The sequence below is a fragment of the Protopterus annectens genome, chromosome 9.part0, assembly GCF_019279795.1.
Source record: "Protopterus annectens isolate FY-2018-M chromosome 9.part0, PAN1.0, whole genome shotgun sequence".
NCBI classification, from domain to species: domain Eukaryota; kingdom Metazoa; phylum Chordata; order Ceratodontiformes; family Protopteridae; genus Protopterus; species Protopterus annectens.
Window position 1 is genome coordinate 592,448,315 of NC_056743.1, and position 22,750 is coordinate 592,471,064.

Consider the following 22,750-nt stretch of genomic DNA (forward strand, 5'->3'; position numbering starts at 1 on the left):
TGCTCAATATAACCCACATCTAGACGGTCAGTCGTACATGCACTTCATAAGAGATGCCCAGTACTGACAGGAGCCAGGCAAAGCTGCCACTCAACTCCTGACTTTTACTGCAACTTAGCTGCAGTCACTATCCCCCTCAGATTACACATGAAAGACTACATAAATGACTTTTAAAAGCATCCCATTCTTTTTCCCTGCAGATGTTAAGTAAAACCTAAACCTAACAACAAAATATTACAAAGATGTTGCTAAAATGAACTCATCAATAAACAGGCCTCCACTTAAGACTATGCAAGGGCAGTTAATAATAATAATAATACTACAATGACAAATATACACAAAATGCACATACAGATGAACGATAGCAGCAATATACAGTCATGCTCACAAAATGAGAACCCCCTCCCCTTTGCTCCAAAAATAAACTCTTAACCACCGCTGACTCTTATGCATCACGAAAGCTATGAAGGAAAAAGGGACGGGCACAATTATGAATCAGTGACAGCAAATATATATTTATATAAATTAATTTACCTGCCATAATGAATTTAAAATGGTGATACCGGTAGATGCTGCAATATTGCGGCCTTATGACTTGGTGTCTCTAGGACCGTGAATACTTAAGTAGGAACAAGGATGAAGGTCGATAATGGATAGGGAATCCTTGATGTTTTACTTCTGCCTCACCCTCTCCCTTTCTCTCTTTCTCGGTTATGGATGGGAAAGTTTTCAAAATGGCGCACACTCTTCCGGCGATGACGTAATGCGGGGCGGCACTGACTGTCAAGGGTGGTACGTTACCCGCCCAATGCTTTAAAGTCGCAGAACCATCTGTTGATACATACTATACAGTTACTTATGTGTCCGTGTACTGTTTAACTGTCCCTGATTTTCGGGGAGCTTTCTCATTTTTAATTCAAATTGTAGATCTATTGCTTTTGTTAATCCCATAAAAAATGTAACTTTTGGAGAAAATGTGGTGAATTACACTTTATAAATAATAACTGTTAAAATTATAGACTTCTTTTACAATGTCAGACGTTAATAGTACCAATATTTTAGAAGCGTCCCTCCCTGATTTCGTTTCGAACAATGTGCGGATGTGTGATTGAAGCAGGAGTACCATGCAAGATCGTGAGCATCTAAAGAAGTGAAGAAACAAGTGATTACTTTTCTGTCATGTTATGTTATGTTACAAAGGCAGTGGCATTTTTTTGCCGTGCAAACCCTTTTAACTGTTCCCGATTCGGACTCAACATTTTGTTTAATTCCTCCTAAAACTGGCAATTTTGGTAGAGGAAAGGTGGTGGGTTATACTTAGTAAATAGTGACAATAGTTGAATTACAGACATCTTTTACTTCAGAAAATGCACGCTTATTCACATTCTCTTATTCTGTTAACTAGTATTAATCAGAGCCAGTGTTAGCATTTTGGGGGTCCCCAACAAATGTTAAGCTGGGGACACCCTGTACACTAACCAGTGTAAGCATTACTCTGTCACTGCAACCCTTCCTAAGCAACCGTTTAGTTCATGCATCGAAGTTTTAGGACTGGTATGCACAGACTGACCTATAGCTACAATGCAATTACATTACAGCCTGTGTACCACACTACTTTGGTCCATCTCACAAAAGGACATTCACAATTACTGGCATTCAGTCACAACAATGATATATTACAACAGCTCTTTTTACAGGGCTGGACTTGTGATTTAACACCCTAAGCACTGCCTGCTGTTTCACCCACCTCACACATACAGATATCATCCAGTCCAGCCCAAACCCCACCCCCAGTCTTGGGCTTCCGACACCATGCACATAAAGTTTCACAATTTACTTTATTCTTCAGCTTTTACAAGCAGCCATAACTTTTTATATGCTCTGAAGTGCATTTTAAAGTTTTTTTTTATTCAACCTTTTTGTCCAATGATGGCATGATTAAGGAAATAAATTCAGTGCTGCTGTTCAACTTTAGATTTCTTGGCCAAGACAGCACAGTAATAACCATTTAGAAAATAACCCAAAGAATCCAGGGTTCCCAGAAGCCACATGGTTATAGATGCTCTGGGATACATTTTACATTTTCGTGACCTTTTAATTCAACTGTGGCTTAAACAAAAATCATGAGTAAGAAAAGAATTTCAGTTTTATTTTCTTCTTTCTAGGAATACATATGTTGTGCCCAAGGCATAATATTCAAAGCTGACAAAATAGTTGATTGCAATAAACTAACAAGCCAATTGCTGTGGAGATGTACAGATCCTATCCAGGAATACTGCCTGCCTTTCTGATCCGGCAAAGAGGCAGTCACTGCCTGTGCATCCCTCTGGTGTTAAATTGGGATCAAAGCATAGATTCAAATGGCCATAATCATGTATTTCAAGTGACTGCTGTCGTACATATACATACCATGCCTCCTCACCCCTAATCCCCAAAATGCAACCCCCCGTATAAGTGCCTGATGTGTGATTGTGAGAAAAGTGAAAAAAATAAATACTAATGTATTCCACTGTGCACTGCCTCTACATGAGCTATAGCAACCGTCTTTGTACACCTCTAAGGTCTGTGAGAAAAGTAAAAGAAACAATGACCACACTATCCACAGCCTAAACACAAGCTGTAATAACCTCCTGTGCACAGCTCTAAAGTTTGACTGTGATGAAAATTAAAGTAATGATCTCACAATCCTTAGCCCCCCCCCAAAAAAAAAAAAAATAACCCACAGCAACCTTCTGTAGACACACACACCTGAGCAGGGTTGGTTTTAGAATGCTTGGGGTTTAGAGCAGTAATTATTGCTAAGTCATTGTCAAATTCCATTTACATAGTTGGGGGTGAATGCTTGGGGTTTAGAGCAGTAATTATTGCTAAGTCATTGTCAAAATCCATTTACATAGTGGGGGGTGAATGCTTGGGGTTTAGAGCAGTAATTATTGCTAAGTCATTGTCAAAATCCATTTACATAGTGGGAGGTGTACCAGACTCCTAGAAGATGGTCTAAGTGTCTGAATGCTACGTGATATATTTTATACCTTAATTCTGAAATATAGTTACTTGTTAACTGCATTTTTACTGTTACCCAGAAAAGTAATGCATGTGCCCTGGCATTACTGGGCATGTGCAAAGATAAAAATCAGTGAGATTTTACACACACATGCACACGCGTGCACACAGACACATGTGCACACACACACACACACACACACACACACACACACACACACACACACACACACACACACACACACACACACACATGAATTTATTGCATTTCATCATAAAACAGATTGTCAAAACCTATATGGCTGACAATTTAGTTCCTCGAAACATTTGGACTGAGATCGCTGTACAGTGGGGATCTCGAAATATGTCCTATTATCCACTAAAGTGTGATCTCAGAGTTGGTACAAATAATTACCATGGGGTGTGGGGTGAAGCTTGGCTTGCCCCCTTGCAAAAAATCATTATTTATGCTATTTACGGGTGTTGTTTGGCTTAATGTAGTTTATCAACCATATGGGTTTCGACAATCTGGTTCTTTAATAAATTGAAATAGATCTTTCACACACGTACCCATAAACAGTAGCAATACCAGTTTGTATTTATTTCAGCAAATAGCAATACACTGTGTAATACTGGTACTGCCACTTCAGATCAGTATCTGTTGTTTAGCAGATGTCAAACAGAAGCAGAGGTAAGTCACTTTTATTTACCAATAAGAAAAAAGAAACAGTTTACCAAGAAAAAACTAGGAAAAGGACCCACCAGGTCCTAAACCGAGAGCACAAACTAAACACACTGTTGTGCTACGAAAACCAAGTTTTTTCAAAAGTAGACCCAAATGGTATATGTCCAAAGATGCAAATTTGCAACTGCTGTAAATAATCCTCAGAGATCCCAATAGGAAAAAATCGCCACTTTATTGCCAAAATACACAGCACAAAAACAAGTAGATCACGAGCGCTTTCGCCCGGTCTTACCTTTTATTTACCTCATTGAGGAGTAATGGATTCCTGTCACTGTCCCTGATTTCACAGAATGTCTTGCTTTTGCCTCATAATTTTGCTATGTACCTTGAAAAAGTTTGATTTGCTGGTAAATCATTCAGAATTACACTCAATACATCCAGACATTAGAGATTCATACTTCTTATTGCCCAAAAATGCATGCTGATGCAACATGTGTTATTCTATCAAGTTTGCAAGTGAATTACAAGTAATATTTAAGATGTAGGCAAATAGGCAATGAAGAAATAATATATACCAACCTCAAAATTAACCGAAACAAAACCATCAACATAATTGGATGCTACTTCCCACCTGGCCAAAACATCCCTCCACTAGAAAACCTCCTCAGCTGGTCTACCCACCATCTCCCCCAAGAAACTATCATCTTAGGTGATTTCAATATTGACTGGCAATCCTGTTCTGGCAACAATCCAACCCATCATGTACACCTTCATGGCTTCACCCAATTAGTCCAGTCACCAACAAGGATAAATAAAAACTCCAGCAAGCACTCTACCCTGGATTGGATACTAGTCAGTAAGAACCCCCAGTCATATATAACAGGCTGCTTATCAGATAGCCTCAGTGATCACTCCCCAACATTCCTACTCAAAAATACCTGTACCAAGCTAAACCTGTCATCTATCGTCAAATCGTAAAAAATAAACTTTAACCCACTCACATTCATCTCATCCCTCAAAGAATGTAACTGGCATGCTCTAAAGTACCTCAGTCTAGATGACGCAGTTGAATCTTTTAATACTACCTTCCTGAACATCCTTAATTACCATGCCACCATAAGATTTTCCAGAACCAAAGCACAACCCTCCCCATGGCTACAGAAAACCACTAAGTCAGAAATGAAAAACAGGGATAAAGCCTGGGAGCACTGGCAAAACCAAAACCCCCGCAGCTAGACAGAAATTCCTAGAACTACGCAATAGAGTCAAAAAGCTAATAAACGGGACAAATTCCAATACTACCAGTCTGCCCTAGACTCCTCACAACACAGCCCCAAACAATTCTGGTCCTCCATAAACTCCATCCTCCACCCAGGTAAGGTCAGTACCCTCCTCCTAACATCCCTCACTCCTCAGAAAATATTGCTACCTCATTCAACACACACTTCACGAAACCATACTATCACTAGCTAAACAACACAACCCCTCCCTCCAACCCACACCTTCAACTAGTAATCTCCCCACTGCCTTCTCTTTTTCTCCTGTACCTACCTCCAACATAAAAAAACTCTTAACTAAACTTAAACCCACCAAATTAGCAGCAGACAACCTCCCAAGTGAATACCTACAAATCGCAGCTGATGCTCTGGCCTACCCAGTATCCATCTTGATTAACCGATCTCTGTCAGAAAGTTACGTTCCCACATTGTGGAAAGTCTCACATATAATTCCCCTCCACAAAGGCGGACCCTCTGCAGAACTAACCAATTACCGCCCCATAGCTATTCTCTCTCCACTCTCCAAAATACTACAGAGATGCATGCACTCTCAGGTCTCACACTACCTCCTTACTAGCAACCTCCTTTCCAGTACTCAGCATGGTTTCCGACCAAACCATAGCACCACCACTGCCTTACTCTCCTTTACTAACACTATCCTTCAGCATAAAAACAATGGCTATCTCTCCTCTGCTACTTTCCTAGACCTATCTAAAGCATTTGACATGGTCCCACACAAACAACTTATCTCTGTTCTCAATAACCTATCTTTCTCACAATCAGTCACCAACTGGTTTCAGAGTTACTTGTCTGACCGCCAACAATCCGTTGCATGGCAGAATGACATATCTCCCCAACTACCTGTCTCCATAGGGGTTCCCCAAGGATCCATCCTTGGACCCCTACTTTTCTCTGTTTACACCAATAATCTAGCCTCTGCCACCAAACATGGCACACTCATCCAATACGCAGATGACTCTACCATCATCTGCTCAGCCCAGTCCCTACCCAAACTGCAAAAAGTCACACAGGAAGCCTTTTCCTCTGTTGAAACATGGTTATCCGATGCCCAATTAATACTCAACCCAAACAAAACTAAACTACTCATCTTCCAATCCACCAAACATACTCAAAACAACTCTCACTTTAACATCACAGCAAAAGACAACACCACTATATACTCAACTGAACACACCAAATTGCTAGGAGTGGAAATAGACAATAAACTAAAATTTGACATTCACATATCCATGACCATAAAAAAAGTCCACAAAAAACTAGGAGCATTATACAGAAATAAACAATTTCTCACCAAAGCAGCAAAGATTTCAATAGCAAATTCCCACCTTATCTCCACCCTACTTTATGCCTCTCCAGTATATACCTAAGGCAATGTGATCTAAACAAGCTAGAGACCTGCTACAACAAAATCGCAAAATTCGCCACAGGGGCGTCCTACCATGGTCACCACTGTCTCTCACTTGCTGAACTGGGCTGGCTTGAACTCCCTCATCTCCTTCAGTGGTATCAACTCTCACTCGCCCACAAACTAGTAAACCATCCACTAAATGTCCCATCCCTCCAGAATCTACTCCAACCCTATCGCACCACCAGACCACTAAGATCCAGCAACAAAAATCACTTGCAGATCACTAAAGCCAATAACTCTGCTGGTGAAGCACTATTCTCTTGCGCCATAGCCAAATTATGGAACTCACTCCCACCCACAATTACCTCCGTACCATCATGCACCAACTTCAAAACTTTATTAAAAGCGCACCTAAAAACATGCTGGCTATGCCCTTGCAACTCCCACTCTAATATCATCCACCCCATCCAACTACTACCTTTCTTTCACCTCCACTAACTACCTTGATGATAGCAAGCTCAGATGCTCATAAGCCTAGTACTTATTATACAGCAGGAACTTCTCATTGTTACATTTGTTAATGCCTGTTATGTACTTCACAGATAAAGATTCTAGTTGTCTACTGATGTACTATGTTCTTCATCTGTAAATATGTTGTAAGTAATTTCTATGTTAAATTGTTAATCACTATGTAATCCAATGTAACTACTGTCTGTTTATTTTACTGTGGAGCTTTTCTCCCCGGGCCTCCGCTGAAAATGGACCCATGTCCAGTCGGACACTCCCAGTCAACAAATTTAAATAAATAAATAAATAAATAAATAAATAATGTACTCCTGATTTTGAGCCTTTATTTGTACTATTATTTTTGACTTTGCCCAGAATTCTTGAGCAGATAAGTTGAGAGTTATAGAATCTGGTGTTTTGTCAGCATTTATAATACTCCCTGAAAGAGAAAACCATCCCTAAATATTGGAAGTATTGCACTTTTTAAAATCCAATGTATGCAATGAGATCAGTCACTTTAGGCTGATGATATCTACTGCTTACCTTGCTCATGTAAATTATCAGCTTTATCCTAACAGGGTCATATTACAGCCCTGTTCAGGTTAAAGAGCATAATCAGAAAATTAATACAATTTTTCTCCTTGTTTTTCTACAACCAGCAGCAGCTTTTGTGGAGCCCCAAAACAGTCAGGGATGATTAAGCCCCCCCCCCTGCTGCAGCCATGGGTGTTGGAAGTACCTTAAGATGGCTATGCTGTTAGTTTTAGTGGATAGAATGTCCACCAGCAGGATTTAACTAAGCCCGGGACACTGTGTCAGTGGTAAAATATTTAATGGAATTGTGAAGCCTGTTACTTGACAAAACACTGTTACTTTAACCATGTATATTTTTGAATTTTAAAGGAAATATAAACACGAGTTATTATTACTCATCTGGTTTATTAAATACACAATACTGTTGTACTAGCTTTTGTTGGTTTGACAGCCATGTTATAAAATATCAAAATACAATAACTTACTGTGGTTGGGGGCCCCCAACAACTCTAGAGTTCACTGGTGCTTAAAGCAGACTATGGTATTAATATTTTAAAAAGTGTTCTTAGATTTAGATTTGTCTCTGATTCTGAAGATAAGAAGTTAATAACTACATTGGCATAATCTTGTTTATACCCAAAGTTGGCCTTGATAGGGCCGTAGTACTCCGTATGGGACTATAGCGAGTGTGAACTAATCTATGTACATTGTTGTACAGGATATCGCAGAAGAAATGGCACAGTGGCATGCTTTTGATATGACATTTTTTCTACTTTGGGGTAACTAACTCCCTTACCTCTCAGCCATCCCTGGTTTTGCAGAACCTTCCTGATTTTCCCCAAGAGTATTCAACTAAGTTCATTTTATTCCCTGGACATTTCTAAGAAATTATGACTTACAGATGTCAGAGGATATTTCTGACTATATAAATTAACACCTACACATAACTTTGGTAGTAAGAGGGAGATAAATCTTAAATACACAGATGGCAATGGTTGAAACTGATCCATTTATTTTAAGTGCGCAAGAGCAACATAAGATGTGGCACTTTTTAAATGTCAGGTGGGGGTACAAAACAGAATTTTCTGGCTACACCTCTGATTTTACTCTATACTTCCTAAATATACTCCTAATTGTTCAGAAAATGAATGCTGATACAAAACTTGTTTTATTACCTTTTAAGTAAATAAGAGTAATATTTAAACATTTAAAAATTGTCCCTGATTGTTGACCTTTGTCCCTATCTGTAATTTTCAGCTTTGTTCAAAATTGTTAAGCAAAGAAGTTGTAGGAATGCTAAGTACTATGAGGCATTAGTGTAGTCTATCAACTACCAGCGCATTCTGAGAGGAGTACAGCATGATGGGACATAATATATTGGAGAAACAGAACTAAGGTATTACCCTAATTTTTTACAAAATATGTGTTACAAAAATATGACATGCATTCATATTTCTGAAACTCTTACCTCCAGAATCAGGGACAAAGTTAAAAATAATCAGGGACAAAGGCCCTATGTCTGAGACATTTTTTAACTGTAGGTACTGCTGACTTCGACAGTAGACAAAACATGAAAACATGAATTAGAAAACATTTTCTAAAGTAAAACAAAACTGATTGCCATTATCTCTTGATTGCAACCCAACATATTTTCTCAAAAATGACCAATTTCAGGAGAAAAAGTACAAAATAATTTTGAGCCAAAAAGTAGGAAAAGTTGAGAAATAAACATACATTTCTTTAGAAACCCGACTGACTGCAAAGGCAACACTAGATGCAGTTAGTTTTAAAATATAGATGCCACCAGTTTATATAAATTCTGTATTTTCTGGGGTCTTTGTTGTTAATAATGCATCTGCATCCAGGGCTGGCCTAAGGTGAAATGTAGCCCTAGGCAAGGGACTCGGTAACTCCTTGCTGCCCACTGCCCCACCACCACTCCAGTGCTTCCATATTTTCCCCCCACATTTCTTGTTTTTTTATACTTTGTCTTGATCTTCAGCTTTTTCCTGCATCCTTTAAACACACACTTACTAGCGAAGACTACTGTAATAAATATGGAGGATATAATTGAATTAAGCTATGAGTTGGTGACCATTAGCCCCTCAGAAGCCACAGATTCTACATGTTCTGAGGTGCACTTTACAGCCTTTTCAAACTTTTTGATCTAATGATGGCCTGAACAAAAAACATTACAAAATAAAGAAATTCAGTCTTATTTTTTTTTTTGTTTCATGAAAGAAATAAGTCGTGTCCAAGGTTTAATATTCAAAGCTGACAAAATAGAAGTTTCCAATGAGAAGATAAATGTTTATGAGGATTCATACATCTTTTTAAGGTATACTGTCTGCCTTCATACTCCCTCAAAAAATGATATTCACTTTTTGTGTACCCCTCTGGTATTAGATTGGGATGAAAGTGAAAGAACAAATGGCAACAGTCTTATATTTCATGTTACTGTTGTCATAAATGCACATAGCACGCTTCCTCATACCTATCCCAAAAAGAGCCAACATCTGTGTGTGTCTCTCTGATATCAAAGTGAGATGGAAAAAAAAACACTAACATATTTCAAGATGTTTTCTTCTGTGGTTTATGTTTCTCTTTTGCTGGTGAAATTAGAAGTGAGTCTGTTTACATTATTCTGGAGATTTTCTGAAGGAGCAGACTAAATTATTTATAATGGAATATTTTGTGTAGAAGGGGAGTTCATGTGCTTACTCCATGGGAACATACAAATAGTTTGCACTGAGTGTTTCTTTAAGTAAAGGCTGGTGTGGTGACTTCCATTTGGACTACATGGCAGCTAATTCCTTGTAATAAGATCTCCAATCTGTGCTTACAAAAAGATTAAATAAGGGTTTTTATGCAGTTACAGGGAATGTAAAACAATTGTGAACTATAATATACCCTACAAAACTTGATACTAAGTATCAATAAGAGAAAGGTGAAAAATAAAAATAAAAATCTCCCTACTGGACTGCGAAATGGTGAGCATAATTTGATAAACCATGTTGTCACCTGAAAATGAGAGCATCTGCCAGCCTGTGAAGGAGGCTAATGAAGCACAGATGGAACCAGTGTCACTGGCCATTACCATGACACATTTAATAAGAATGAACTCAAAGTTAAGTGAATCCATCTAACAGTCAGTGAGAAGTTACTGCAACTGGTCTTCTAACAACTTGTGCAAACAGAATCAAGTTTCTGGAGGCTAAACTTGAGGGTTCAGAGGCTCACACCCAAATAACAAAAATATCCACCTTGGGGGAAACCCAGGGTAGGTGTAAACCAGGAAATATGTCTTTTTATGAAATCTTTACTAGAAAAAATAGACAGGCCATCCAATGAATAAGGTGACAATTTAAATGGCACATCATGTTTTTGGTCTTTTTCAGAATAAAAATAGCAGATCTCCCCAGTATCTATTGATCTGTTTTGCATTAAATGCCATTGAAGAAGCCATTTTGAACCTACTATGGAAACAGACTAAAGTGCTAATGTTTAATAACCATAAGATGTGCTGCACACTGGAATATCTATGAGACCTACTGAAGAACAAATAATTTTTTTCTTGAGTTCAAACTTTGCAGAGCCGTGTCAGTGAAGTTTTGGTTGAAATACCTTCTGTTTTCAAGCTGCTGTTATCATCATGCATGCAAACATCTGCTACTTTCCTAAGAAGCATTACTACTTCCTCAGTCATTGGAATGAGTGGAGTCAGGTAAAGGAGAGTTATTCCTGTGGATCTACAGCCACCACTGGTTTAGGGGCTGAATCCACTCAAAGACTGAGGTATATTTAATATATTTTGCAGACACATTTTGCAGAAATAAAATGTGGCCATGCCTCCATGATCTAGGGGCTCTTGGTCTAGCCTAATAAGGTTTTGAAAGGATCATTCATTCACTAAGATGTTTAACAATTAGAAATGATGTCTTCAGTTTTGTGACTGTTTTGGTCTGATAGACTTGTTATCATTATTCTGCTGTTTTCATCTTCTTCCAAGTTCCATGCTATGGAGTTTTCAATTTTTTTTGTATTTCCGATTCATATAATCTCAGCAATATTTCATAGGTAATTAATTTAAGTAAGTCAAAACATGTTTAACTGTCCATATTAATATATGCAGTTCTGTTTGGTAATTGTTCTAACCATTTCATCAATTTCAGAGACTGTATTCAAAGTATTGCCCTCCTGCTGTTTACTGTGGTCAGTGGTTCATTAGGACAACAGTGGAACACTGTAGCTTTAATCTGAGGACTGCAAAATTATGTCTTTCCCAACATAATATTTTTGTTATCAATTATTGTTGCTCTATTATTTTAATTAAAAGATGCTTGATCTAAACCCTCTAACTCATAGATTTCTGCATGGAACCCATTCCCCTGAGTACATATAGCATCTAAACATATATATTTGAGGATAAGCAAATCCATTAAAACATATTAAAGTGAAAATATAAGCATTTTTGTGGAAGAAAAAGCCACCCGGCACCCCATGTGGTCTCAGTCCCCTCCACATATATTTTTACTCCAATTCAAAGAAAAAGAGATAATTCCTAAACAATAAAAAGAATTATCTCTCTTTCTGCACTACCTAAAGCGCTCAAAATAGTATAAATCATTGTACTTTGAGGTTTTACATATCACTGCAATCCATAGCAAAACACATTTTAAATGAAGCTGGTGATAACACCTAAACTCCTCCAGTGCAACACCTCTCACCACAAAATGGAAGGCTAGTCTACAAAACTTAGAGATATACTTAGAAATAAACGGCCCTTAACAGCCAATGTGGCAATTGCAGTAAAAAACCAACAGATGCCAATAAAATCAGCAAAACTTTTAATTAATATGATCTAAGCACTTTTGCCTTCTACCTGAAGGCATAATCAGAGATAAAATACAATCATCAGTGCTGTACTTACATTCAGCATTCAATCACCATTTCAATTAAATGCAGCCAGTCAGAACATAAAACCAATTAATTGTAGTAGTAAACTCTCCATAATACTTATATAAAATTGTACATGTATTGCTGTGAATAGTAGGCATAAAGAATATAATGTAAAACCTCAGAAAACATATTTAACTAATTTTTAAAAAATCATTATTAACTCAGCATTCCTGCTGTCTTTTTAGAATGCAATTTAAAGACAACTTGTCATTTAATCCTAGTTTGCGTGTAGCATCTAATCTAAACTGCCAAAACAGTTCCGTTTGCTCTAGCATTAATTTGCTGTTTCCTCCCGTCAGATATAAGCACTATGACTATAATAAAGAAAATGTAGTTAGAACATTCAAGGGTGTGTTTATACAAAGCATTAGAAAGTTTTCTTCCTCAATGTCCTAAGTACACGCTCTTTTAGGGTTCTTATGGTTTTTCTTATATAGAATGCAGGGCAGGAGGTGCAGGATGCCAGGTATATAACCATTTTAGTAGACACTTGCAGATTCCTGGACACATTAAGGTCTTTTCATATCCATCTACAGTCATATAAGGACCTTCATTTATAAATTTACAATTCCTCATACCATAAAGGAAAATTACCCTCAGAATTCTCAGTGGAACTTCAAGGCTAAGTAGCTAGGGAGGGTGCAATTTATTGGTGCTCCTTTATGGGTGTTTATTTATTTCCCCATGTAATGTCTCTAGTGATGTGGCAATTTAGCATCAATGTTGTGTATTTTAATAGGGTTTTCTGGCCCCATCCTTGGGACTACAAGTCATCTTGGATTGATCTGAAAATGTGTATTTTCTTATCAGATTACAGGCAAAGAGATAGAAACAGGGGGTCCTAAATGAAAGACCAGCACTGGTAGAGTTTTTAGTAGAATCTAGAACAGAAGCTGCCATTAAAAAAGGAATAATTAGTAGAACATATAAAATATTGCCTGATACTATAAGAATCAATCATAAGAGGTCAGAAAGGATTGGGAAGAGAGTGGATAAGCAATTCACAAAGAAACAATGGGAGGATATATGCATGTCTCCCAAATATGCAACAAAATCTAGAAGATTTAGAATGTTTGCTTGGAAATGTTTACATAAATATTTTTATGCCCCGAGTAGACTCCAGAGAATATTTCTTCAGGTAGACAGCAAATGTTGGAGGTGTGATGGGGAAGAAAGAGGTAATCGGGAAATATTTTCTGGGAGTGCAGTGAGTTGGCAGACTTTAAGGGTTCCCTGCAGGATATACTCTCTGAGATGCTGGGTGGGCAGACTGGTGTGATGAGGGAGATGATTTTTCTGAGCTATGATACAGAATCAGAATTGCCCAGACATAGTAAGGCCTTGCTGTATCTAATTATGGTGGCTGCCAAAGAAGTAATTACTAAAAAATGGAAATCAAAATCTAAACCAACAATACTAGAAGTAGTGAATACAGTCACAGAGATAAACAACTGGAATCGAGATCTTTAGAAAAGGGTAGGAGCAAACTACATAGGAAAAAATAGGAATTTTGGGAACAATAAATAGAGGGGAGGAATGAGGTTTAAAAGAAGGCAGGACTTAAATGAGCTATGCAATGCTTGACTGACCGAGTGGGGGAGGAGGACGGCCAACGCGGCCCCAGCATGCAGGAACCGGGTGGGTGGGCATCGGGCTCTGCCTCGGGAGACCAGCCAGGTGGTGGTACCATCGACAGCCTCTAGGGCGTGGGCCAGATGCACCCCTGCTCCCTCCCATCCTCGGACAGGCTTCCTGGCTCGGGGTGGCGGGCGACTCCTCTCCTCCATCCGCATCCCTCCCTGGGGGGACGGGGGACCCGTGGCAGGCTCCCTCGACTCCTCATACATGCCCTTGACAGGGGCCAGACACCCCCAGGGGTGATGGAAGGCATGACGACCCTCAGACAGGTGTAGCCCCAGGAGTAACCCAGGGCCGCAAAGTTTGCTCAAAGTGTTGATGATCAATAAGTCCTGCAATATACAATAGTTCTCACAGCTAGCTGCATTCTTCATCGACACATGAGCCTAGTGAGAAACCATAAACCTCGAATGCGACTCAGGCAAGTTCGTATCTACACTATTCCTAGATCTGTCAAAAGGCCTTTGACACCATCTCACACACCCTACTTATATCCCAACTCTCCACCCTACACCTTTCTCCCACCACCATCGCCTGGTTTTCCAGCTACTTGCCCAACAGCCAACAAGCTGTCCAATGGAAAACTTCAACCTCCTCCTTCCTTCCCACACACACAGGAGTCCCACAAGGTTCTGTTCTTGGCCCTCTTCTCTTCAACCTATTCATTAACAACTTTCACCAATCCATCCCAGACTCATCTATCATTCAATATGCAGATGACTCAACAATCATCTGCTCAGCCTTCTCCCCTCTGAGCTCCTAGCAAAAACCCAACTAGCCTTCTCCAAAACAGAAACCTGGATGCAGTCTAACTATCTGGCACTAAATGCAAATAAAACCAAACTAATGTTTTTTCCAATACCAAAAACTGCATTGACAAATCCACATTCACCATACAGAGCCAAAACAACACCCTCCTTGAAATTGTTCCCAACACCAAGCTTCTTGGCATCATTATTGATGACAAACTAAAATTTGACACTCACATCAGCTCCGCAATCAAGAAACCCCACCAAAAGTTAGGTCTCCTCTACAGGCACAATTTCCTAAACCTCTCTACCTATCAAACTATTACATCCACCTTCTTACTCCCCTCCCTTATGTATGGTGCCCTCTTTTCACCAATCTCCATCTTGGCCTTCAGTCCAAACTTGAATTCTGCTACCATAAGATCTCCAAATTTGCAACCAATTCAAAAAACTCATCCCACCACTGCCACTCCCTTCTCACCCTCAACTGCTTTGATCTACCCAACTACCTCAGTTACCTACAACTCACCATTGCCCACAAGTTCATCTTTAAACCTGCCAACTGCCCAGCTCTCATTACTTCCTTAAAACCTTACATTGCCAACCGCTCACGCAGATCAAAAAAAACAAAATCTCCTTCCGGTCCACAAGCCTGCATGACCTCCTGGCCATCTACTGGTGTCCCACTCCTTAGCTAAACAGTGGAACTCTCTCTCCACACACCTATGCAACCTACCTAACCATACAAATTTAAAATCTCACCTACTCTCTCTTCTTTCTTCAAAATGGGAATGCCCTTGCCATGCTCCAACTTAACCCCCCCCCATTCCACCTTGCACTGACTCATCCAGCTACCTCTACTATTACTTCATCCCACCCAAAACAATCCCTCCCCTACCAAAAACTAATTTTCTGTCCAATATCTATTGTACTATACTCTCCAGTCTCAAATATACTATTACCCACTCCATGCATAATATTTTCCTAACCTGCTAATGGCTAGTAGCTATATATTTTGAAATGTTAATCCTACAATTGAGTTTATAACAAAAATATTCATTTTATGTAAATGTTGAAATTTCTGTATTGAATTATGTCTTTTCATTTTTGTAACATTGTGACAAGCCAATTGCAAATATCACGGAGCTTATCTGTAAATGTTTAATTAGCTGTACGAACTATGTCCTTTTGTAACATGTGAAATGTAACTTGCAATTTTTATGGAGCTTTTCTCCCCGGGCCTCCACTGAAAACGGGCTCTTCTTGGCCCAATGGACTTCCAGGTCATCTAACATAAATAAATAAATAAATAAATAAAATAAAATAAATGATTGGGTAGATGATAAGCGATGTATAATGTTTGCAACTGGGAGTGTCTCAGTATAGTTTGTGATGTAAAATGCTTGCAACTAGGATTGTGTCGGTGTGGTTTGTTTTCATTTATATAAATGTATGATTGCCTATGTTGTAAGCGATGGTTTAATAAAGCTGTTTCTTGTTTAAAAAAGGGACAAAAATTGAATAATTTATGTTGCTTAGGTTATATGATATATAGCAATATATGTGAAGTATAATGTTTGTAAATGTGAAGTTGTTAATATAGTTTGATTACTTTTATATAAATGTAAATTTGCCTATGTTCGCAAGTGATAATTCAATAAGGGTGTTTAAAAAATGTGCATTTTCTTAAATTGCCAGTTCTCTCTTTATACCTAAGGCATAAGAACATTTGGTTATACTTCCATTTAAGGGAAAACTCTTTTCTTATTTTTCTATTTTGAATGTTTATTCCACCATAAGATGTTTGTAAATACAAAGTTTGTGCAATCACCATGCATGGCACACTTAAAAATAATTAACAGGGCTATTGATACATATTTGTGTTGTTTTTTTACATTATACAGTGCATCAAATAGAAAGCAAGAAAATCTAGCATTTCAGTAGCATGTGATCAAATAAACCCAAAGAACATTCCTGACAATGATCCATTTATATTTGACTATCTGATCAGATATAGGGTCTCTGTAGTATTCCAGCAAAGGCTAGCTCATTCAGTGTCACTATATTGTTATATCAGAACAAGAACAACAAAAATTTTAAAAAAATGTAAACCTTTAAACTACATACAAGGTACAAATAGCCTATATATATATCTTCAAAAATAATACAAAAACATTTATAGCTTAAATAATTATCACAAATTAGACATAATGTGAAAACATTGGTTAAGGATGGATACAACTTCTGTGAGAATGGTTAAATATTTAGAGAAATTTTAGCCTCTTTATAGAGAAATTAAAGGTAAGTTAGTATAATGCAAACAGGAATTGTGATATGAAGTGAGAGGAACAGGGTTATGTCATATTTAGAAAGAGAATCAGGGAGAGAAATAGGCTGAAGTAAGGAAGTGAGCGAAGAAGGAAGAGTAAGGAGGTGTGAGGTATGTATAGGCACTTGTTCATATTAAAGGATCTAATTTATCCTGGGGTTGATCAAGAACAGAGCCACATTTTGGCTGGGAATCTTTCAGGATAGTTTTAAAGGACTGGAGGGAGGGTATTGACCTGATGGATACAGGTAAGGAGTTCAAGACCTTAGCAACATGGCATGAGTACAGACCATGCCCAGCAGATTTCATAGGTTTGTGGACAGAGAGGAGTTTTTGGTCACTGGATCATAATGACCAATTGGGAACATAGTTGTGTAGAATGATATTTAATGCTGGACAAGCAGATGGATAATTTTATAGGTGGTAAGAAGCTGTGTATATGTTTGTTGATGGGGTAGTTCTAACCAGTTTAGGCTTTTTAATACTGTACAGTGGTGGGTTCTGAAAGGGGTATTTGCTGCAAATTTAGCCACTTTATTGTAGCATTGTTCAAGTTTTGATTTTTGTGATGTCTGGAGAATGGAAAGGATGGCAGCACCATAACATAGTGTGGGAAAGAGGTAAGTAGTGGCAAGGCTGGTTTTAGTTGCATTGTTGAGAATGTTTTTGGCTGGGTAAAGCATCCTTATTTTTTGGTCAGTTTTGTATGCAATTTTGTGTATGCCAACTGAATTTAAGATTATCATCCAAAATAATTTGCTATGGGAAGTGACCTCATTGCTTGCATTATTAAGGCAGAAAATGTTAAATGTAATTTTTTCATGTCAGAGGGATCTTAGGAGGAAAAAGAAGTATTTTTTTTGGGGGGGAGAAGCATGAGTTGTGAGTTAAAAAGTTCTATTTCAGTGGCTGTTAAAGCTTCTTGAGTAATTTATGTGCCAGGTTGCCTGCTATGCACAGAGTGTGGACTCATATGTGTATTGTATTAGGGAGGCCTATTATGTGGATGTGTGAAGAGTGCTGGTGAGAATGTTAAACAGGAGGGGACCATGGATAGAGCCTTGTGGTACACTGATGGTAACTGGGAGGTATGGAGAGAGGAGGAGTACCATTTTACTGACTGATACCTATCAGGCAGGTAGCTTTTGAAACATAGAAGGGTGGGCTGAAATAGACCTAGTGAGAACATTCGAAATAGAAGTTTGTTGTGGCAAACTGTGTCGAAGGCTTTTGACAAGTCAAGAAATAAGGAGGAGATTAGTTTGCTGTAATCTCTAGCTTTATTGACAGTATCTTAAAGGTTATAAGTGCAGTGTTAGTACTATGGGAGGGATGAAAGCCGTGTTGTGAGGAGAATAAGAGTTCTTCTTGCAGGAGATAGTTCAGAAATTGTTTTTGAATGCATTTTTTAAGTGTTTTGGAGCAGTGGATAAGATCACTATGGGTCTAAAGGTAGTGATGTCTGTTGAATTTCCTCCTTTGTGCAGAGGAAAATGTATGATTTTTTTTTTCAGAGAGAGGGAAAGTGTGATTCCTGGACTGAAATATTTATAAGGATTGAGACAGGATAGGCAATGTTATTGGGTACTGTTTTAAGGTATTCATTTGGCAGGTCATCGGCTGAAGTAGATCATGGTTTGAGTTTATTTAAGAGTAGTTTTATATAGGATGTGGACACAGTTCACAAGTTTGGAGGTGAAAGTGTATGTGGTGACATGTAGCTGTTGGGCAGGGTTGCAATTAGATATTGGGGAATCTCTGGTCGGGGATGCTTTAATATCTGTGAAATAAGAGCTGAATTCTATTGCAGTTTTGAGTGGTGAGTTACTGGGAGATAAGTTATGGCTGAATTTTTGGCCAGGATGTAAGATTTCATTAATGGCCGGCCAGATTTTTTTTTAAGGTTGTGTTTACTATTGTTCTGGAAGTGTTATACTATAATTTTTGTCTTCATCTATTTGTTTTCTGGTACAGTTGTGGTGCATTCTGAAGTTTTCGAGATATCATGGTATTTTAGATTTTTGTCATTCTTTCTATGCTTTTTCTGTATCTTGCTTTAGCATTCTGCTCTTTTTTGGAGAGCCAAATTGCTTTATTTGTTTATAGTCTCTTTCTTCTAGGGGATGGAAGGTTATTTATGATATTTAGGAAAGTTGCACTGAATTCATGTGCAGCATCATCTAAGGGGAGGATTTTTAGGATGTTCCATTTAATAAATGATAGGGTAGTTATGAATATTTCTGGGTTATACTTAGGTTGTGTTTTGCTTTTTAAAGATGCTCTTTGAGTTGATGTGTAAGATGTCTGGTTGTATAGACTGGGAGATGGTCACTGAGGGAGTTTGACATTGTACCTATGGTGTTGAATTTGCTATGGTCTGATAGTAGAATCCAGTCTAATAAGTAATTTTATGTCTTGCTATAATGTGTGTGGCTATTAATTAGTTGTGTGAAAGCATATGGGTTCATGCTAGATATAGTGGGGTTAGAGTTTATGTCCAACTAATTGATATTGACATCACCTAGTGGTATTTTTTCTTGCGGAACTCTATGGATATCCAATGTAAGATATCTTACAGTGTAATTGTACTGTCACTAGAAGGGATGTAAAGGACAGTAATACATATTTGCTATATTTTGATGAAATTAATAAGTTTTGCTGAAGTGAATTTTGGTATTGGTTTTGTTGTAGAGGAAAATGTGGTAGTTGCTGGAAAATATTAGAGTAATACCATCACTTTTTCTCTTTATATGGTCCTTACAGATGATATTATAGCAGGGAGGGTTGTAATTTTGGAGTTGTTTATGCTAGTTTGAACCAAATTTCAGTTAAAGTAAAAATATCAGGCTTGTGTTGCGTAATCCAGACATGTAGTTCAGTAGTTTTATTTCTTATGTTTCTAATATTTATTGCAGAAAAAGTTAGATTACTAGGGTGGGGGATAAACCATTGTAGAATTTGGGTAGTGTGTGGATTGGAACTGACAATGTTGGTTAGATCTTTAGTGAGTTATAATATATATATATATATATATATATATATATATATATATATATATATATATATATATATATGGGTTCACTTTATAATTTCGAAAAACTGAAATCCCGAATTTCAGTTTCTCGAACTTATAAAGTTGAATGTTGAAAATCATGAAAGTGCATAATCGCGAATCCAAATATCTCAAATTTGCGGTTATGGCTTTACGGTGCATTGCGTGTGGTGTTGTGACTGGATGGTGTTTCATGTGTATTGATTTAGGTGTAATTTAAGGTAAGTAAGTGTTTTGTTAGGGTTTTGTGTGGGAGTTTGAGTGTGTGTGAATGTGTTTCTTAGTTGTAAGTGTGGATTAGGGTAGGCAGGTGAAAGTATGGGTGTGTAAGTGTTGGATGTGTTGGCATTTGTATATGTGTGATGTTTCTGTGTGTGTGAGTGGCTGTAGAATATGTGGGTGTGAGTTTCCTTTCTGTGTGTGTTTGTGGGATCTGGGAGTTGGTATATATAAGTAGTGGGGGTGTGGGGGTGCAGGGGTGCTTGCCCCCCTGCTTATATGTAGTGGAGGTTTATTTGTTTGTGTTTTTGTGTTTGTGTGTGTTTTGTTTGTTGTGGTTTGGGTTGAATGATGTATGTCTTGTGTGATGTATGGTGAGTTTCTGTTTGTGATTGTGTATAGTTTCAGGATTTAGGCCGTTCGACTTTATGGTTTTGAAATACTGAAATTCGGGATTTCAGTATTTCGAAATTATAAAGTGAATCCTATCTATCTATATATATATATATATATATATATATGCATATATATATATATATATATATATATATATATGCATACATATATATATATGCATACATATATATATATGCATACATACATATATATATATGCATACATACATATATATATATGCATACATACATATATATATATATATATATATATACACACACACACACACACACACACACACACACACACACACACACACACACACACACACACACACACATAAACAGTTAATATTTTTTCTACTGATGCATTTAATGCACCTATTCCTCTTTTTAGGGTGTTAATGTAGTTTTAGTTAAGTCAGCCTATCATTTTCTCTCTCACTGGTATTTATTTATATTTGCTTGCCAGGGTAGTGTACTGATCTCAATAGACCATTTGCAGGCACAGCCCAGGTGAATAAGATTACATAAGGAATGAATAAAACATATTTATAGATACAAGGATATGCTAAAACATATATATATTTACAGGTGCAAGAATATGTAACAACATTTAGCTCAAGAAGCAGTTCACAATGTCAAAGCATGGGCAGAAAAATGGAATGATGCTTAGCAGAGCTTTTTGGATAACATGTATTCATAATGAATGAGATAACTTATGCTCCAGGGATAGCAGCACATCATTACATTAGATAGAGAGGCATGATGAGAGGTAGAAGAGGTGAGTGTGAATAGTTGCAGGAAAGGAGAAGAAAGAGAAATGGTAAGAGAGGCATACTGAGAAAAGAGGAGTAGAAAGGAGAGCAAGTGGGAGAGATGCGAAGAGAGGATGGCAGCAGGACAAATGAAAAGACAGCATGTGAGGGAATCACGTCACCAACAAAGACCCCAAGTCTGTGGGAACATTTTTTCTAATATAGTAGGTTATATAAAAATATCCATGCAAACACTTCCATACAAATATCCTGAATTTTATTAATTTTGTTGCATATCTACGGGACAAATATATCTCTGCCAATTCACTCCAGTCCTGTCTCATTTTACACTACATCCATCTTTTTGGTCAACCAGTGCCTTAAAACTTTGACCCTTGTTTGGGGATTGATCCCTGGAGCCACATCCCTTAATCTCTCTGCAATTATCATTGCCATTGGCCCAACAAGGAGTCACTGTACAGTTAAGGACCTTGTTTATCCTAACAGCATTTTTTTCTACCTGTCTAGAGTCTCCTGTTGAAGGTATTAATACAAAACTAGGTTCATGGCTATTGCATTGAATGTTTGTGTGTTTGAAATCACCTTCATGGTGGTTTCCTTATTGAAAGGAATTGGGACCCCTATATTTTCTAGTGTATTGCAGAATCTCATTTCTCTATTCCTGTGCTGGCTTACTTCTTAGAATACGTTCTGCTACTTTATAAATATAATATTCTGTATAGCTGTTGTTGTTCCCCTTAAGTATCTGCATCCAAAATGCCACTCTCTCCTTATTATTTGACTTTCCCCCTGCTTCATTACCATCCCTTTCCACTTTGAATTATAGCTTTCTGTTTGTGTTATGTATATTAGTTTTAACTTTTGACCCAGATACTGCTGAAGCTCTGCATCAAGGGCCAACTCCCAACCTTTTTCACTGAGAATTTTGTCTTTGTACAATGTAAGCAGATTAAACTCGAAGAACCTTGTTGTGTATTAACATCATCTAGTCAAATACATGCCAACACATCTAGAGCTACCCTTGCCACTACTTATCTCCTCCCCACACTCATTTATGGTGCTTCCATCCTTACTGACCTTTAGGCATCACAAAAATGAAAACTTGAGCAATGCTATAACAATGTTGCTAAATTTGCAGCAAATACTATTTTCAGAACCCACCAATGTACAGCACTAAAAAGCCTAAATTGGTTAGAACTACCACATCAATTAACATATACACAGTTTCATCAATTAACATATACACTGCCCCATT

At 37.8% G+C, this 22,750-nt stretch overlaps 1 protein-coding gene across 2 annotated transcripts in view; it reads right to left on the minus strand.

The window, feature by feature from the left end:
• PPP2R2A (protein phosphatase 2 regulatory subunit Balpha) overlaps positions 1-22,750 on the minus strand; it is a 1,574,838-nt gene that overhangs the window by 1,385,315 nt on the left and 166,773 nt on the right. The window contains exon 1 of one of the 2 annotated variants that reach the window (XM_044083140.1): positions 535-758. The exons of the other annotated variant lie outside the window; for it this stretch is intronic. Within the exon in view, the coding sequence (XP_043939075.1) occupies positions 535-541 (7 nt within the window). The 5' untranslated portion in view covers positions 542-758. Of the gene's footprint in view, positions 1-534; positions 759-22,750 lie in introns of those variants that run through there. 2 annotated transcript variants of the gene reach the window in all.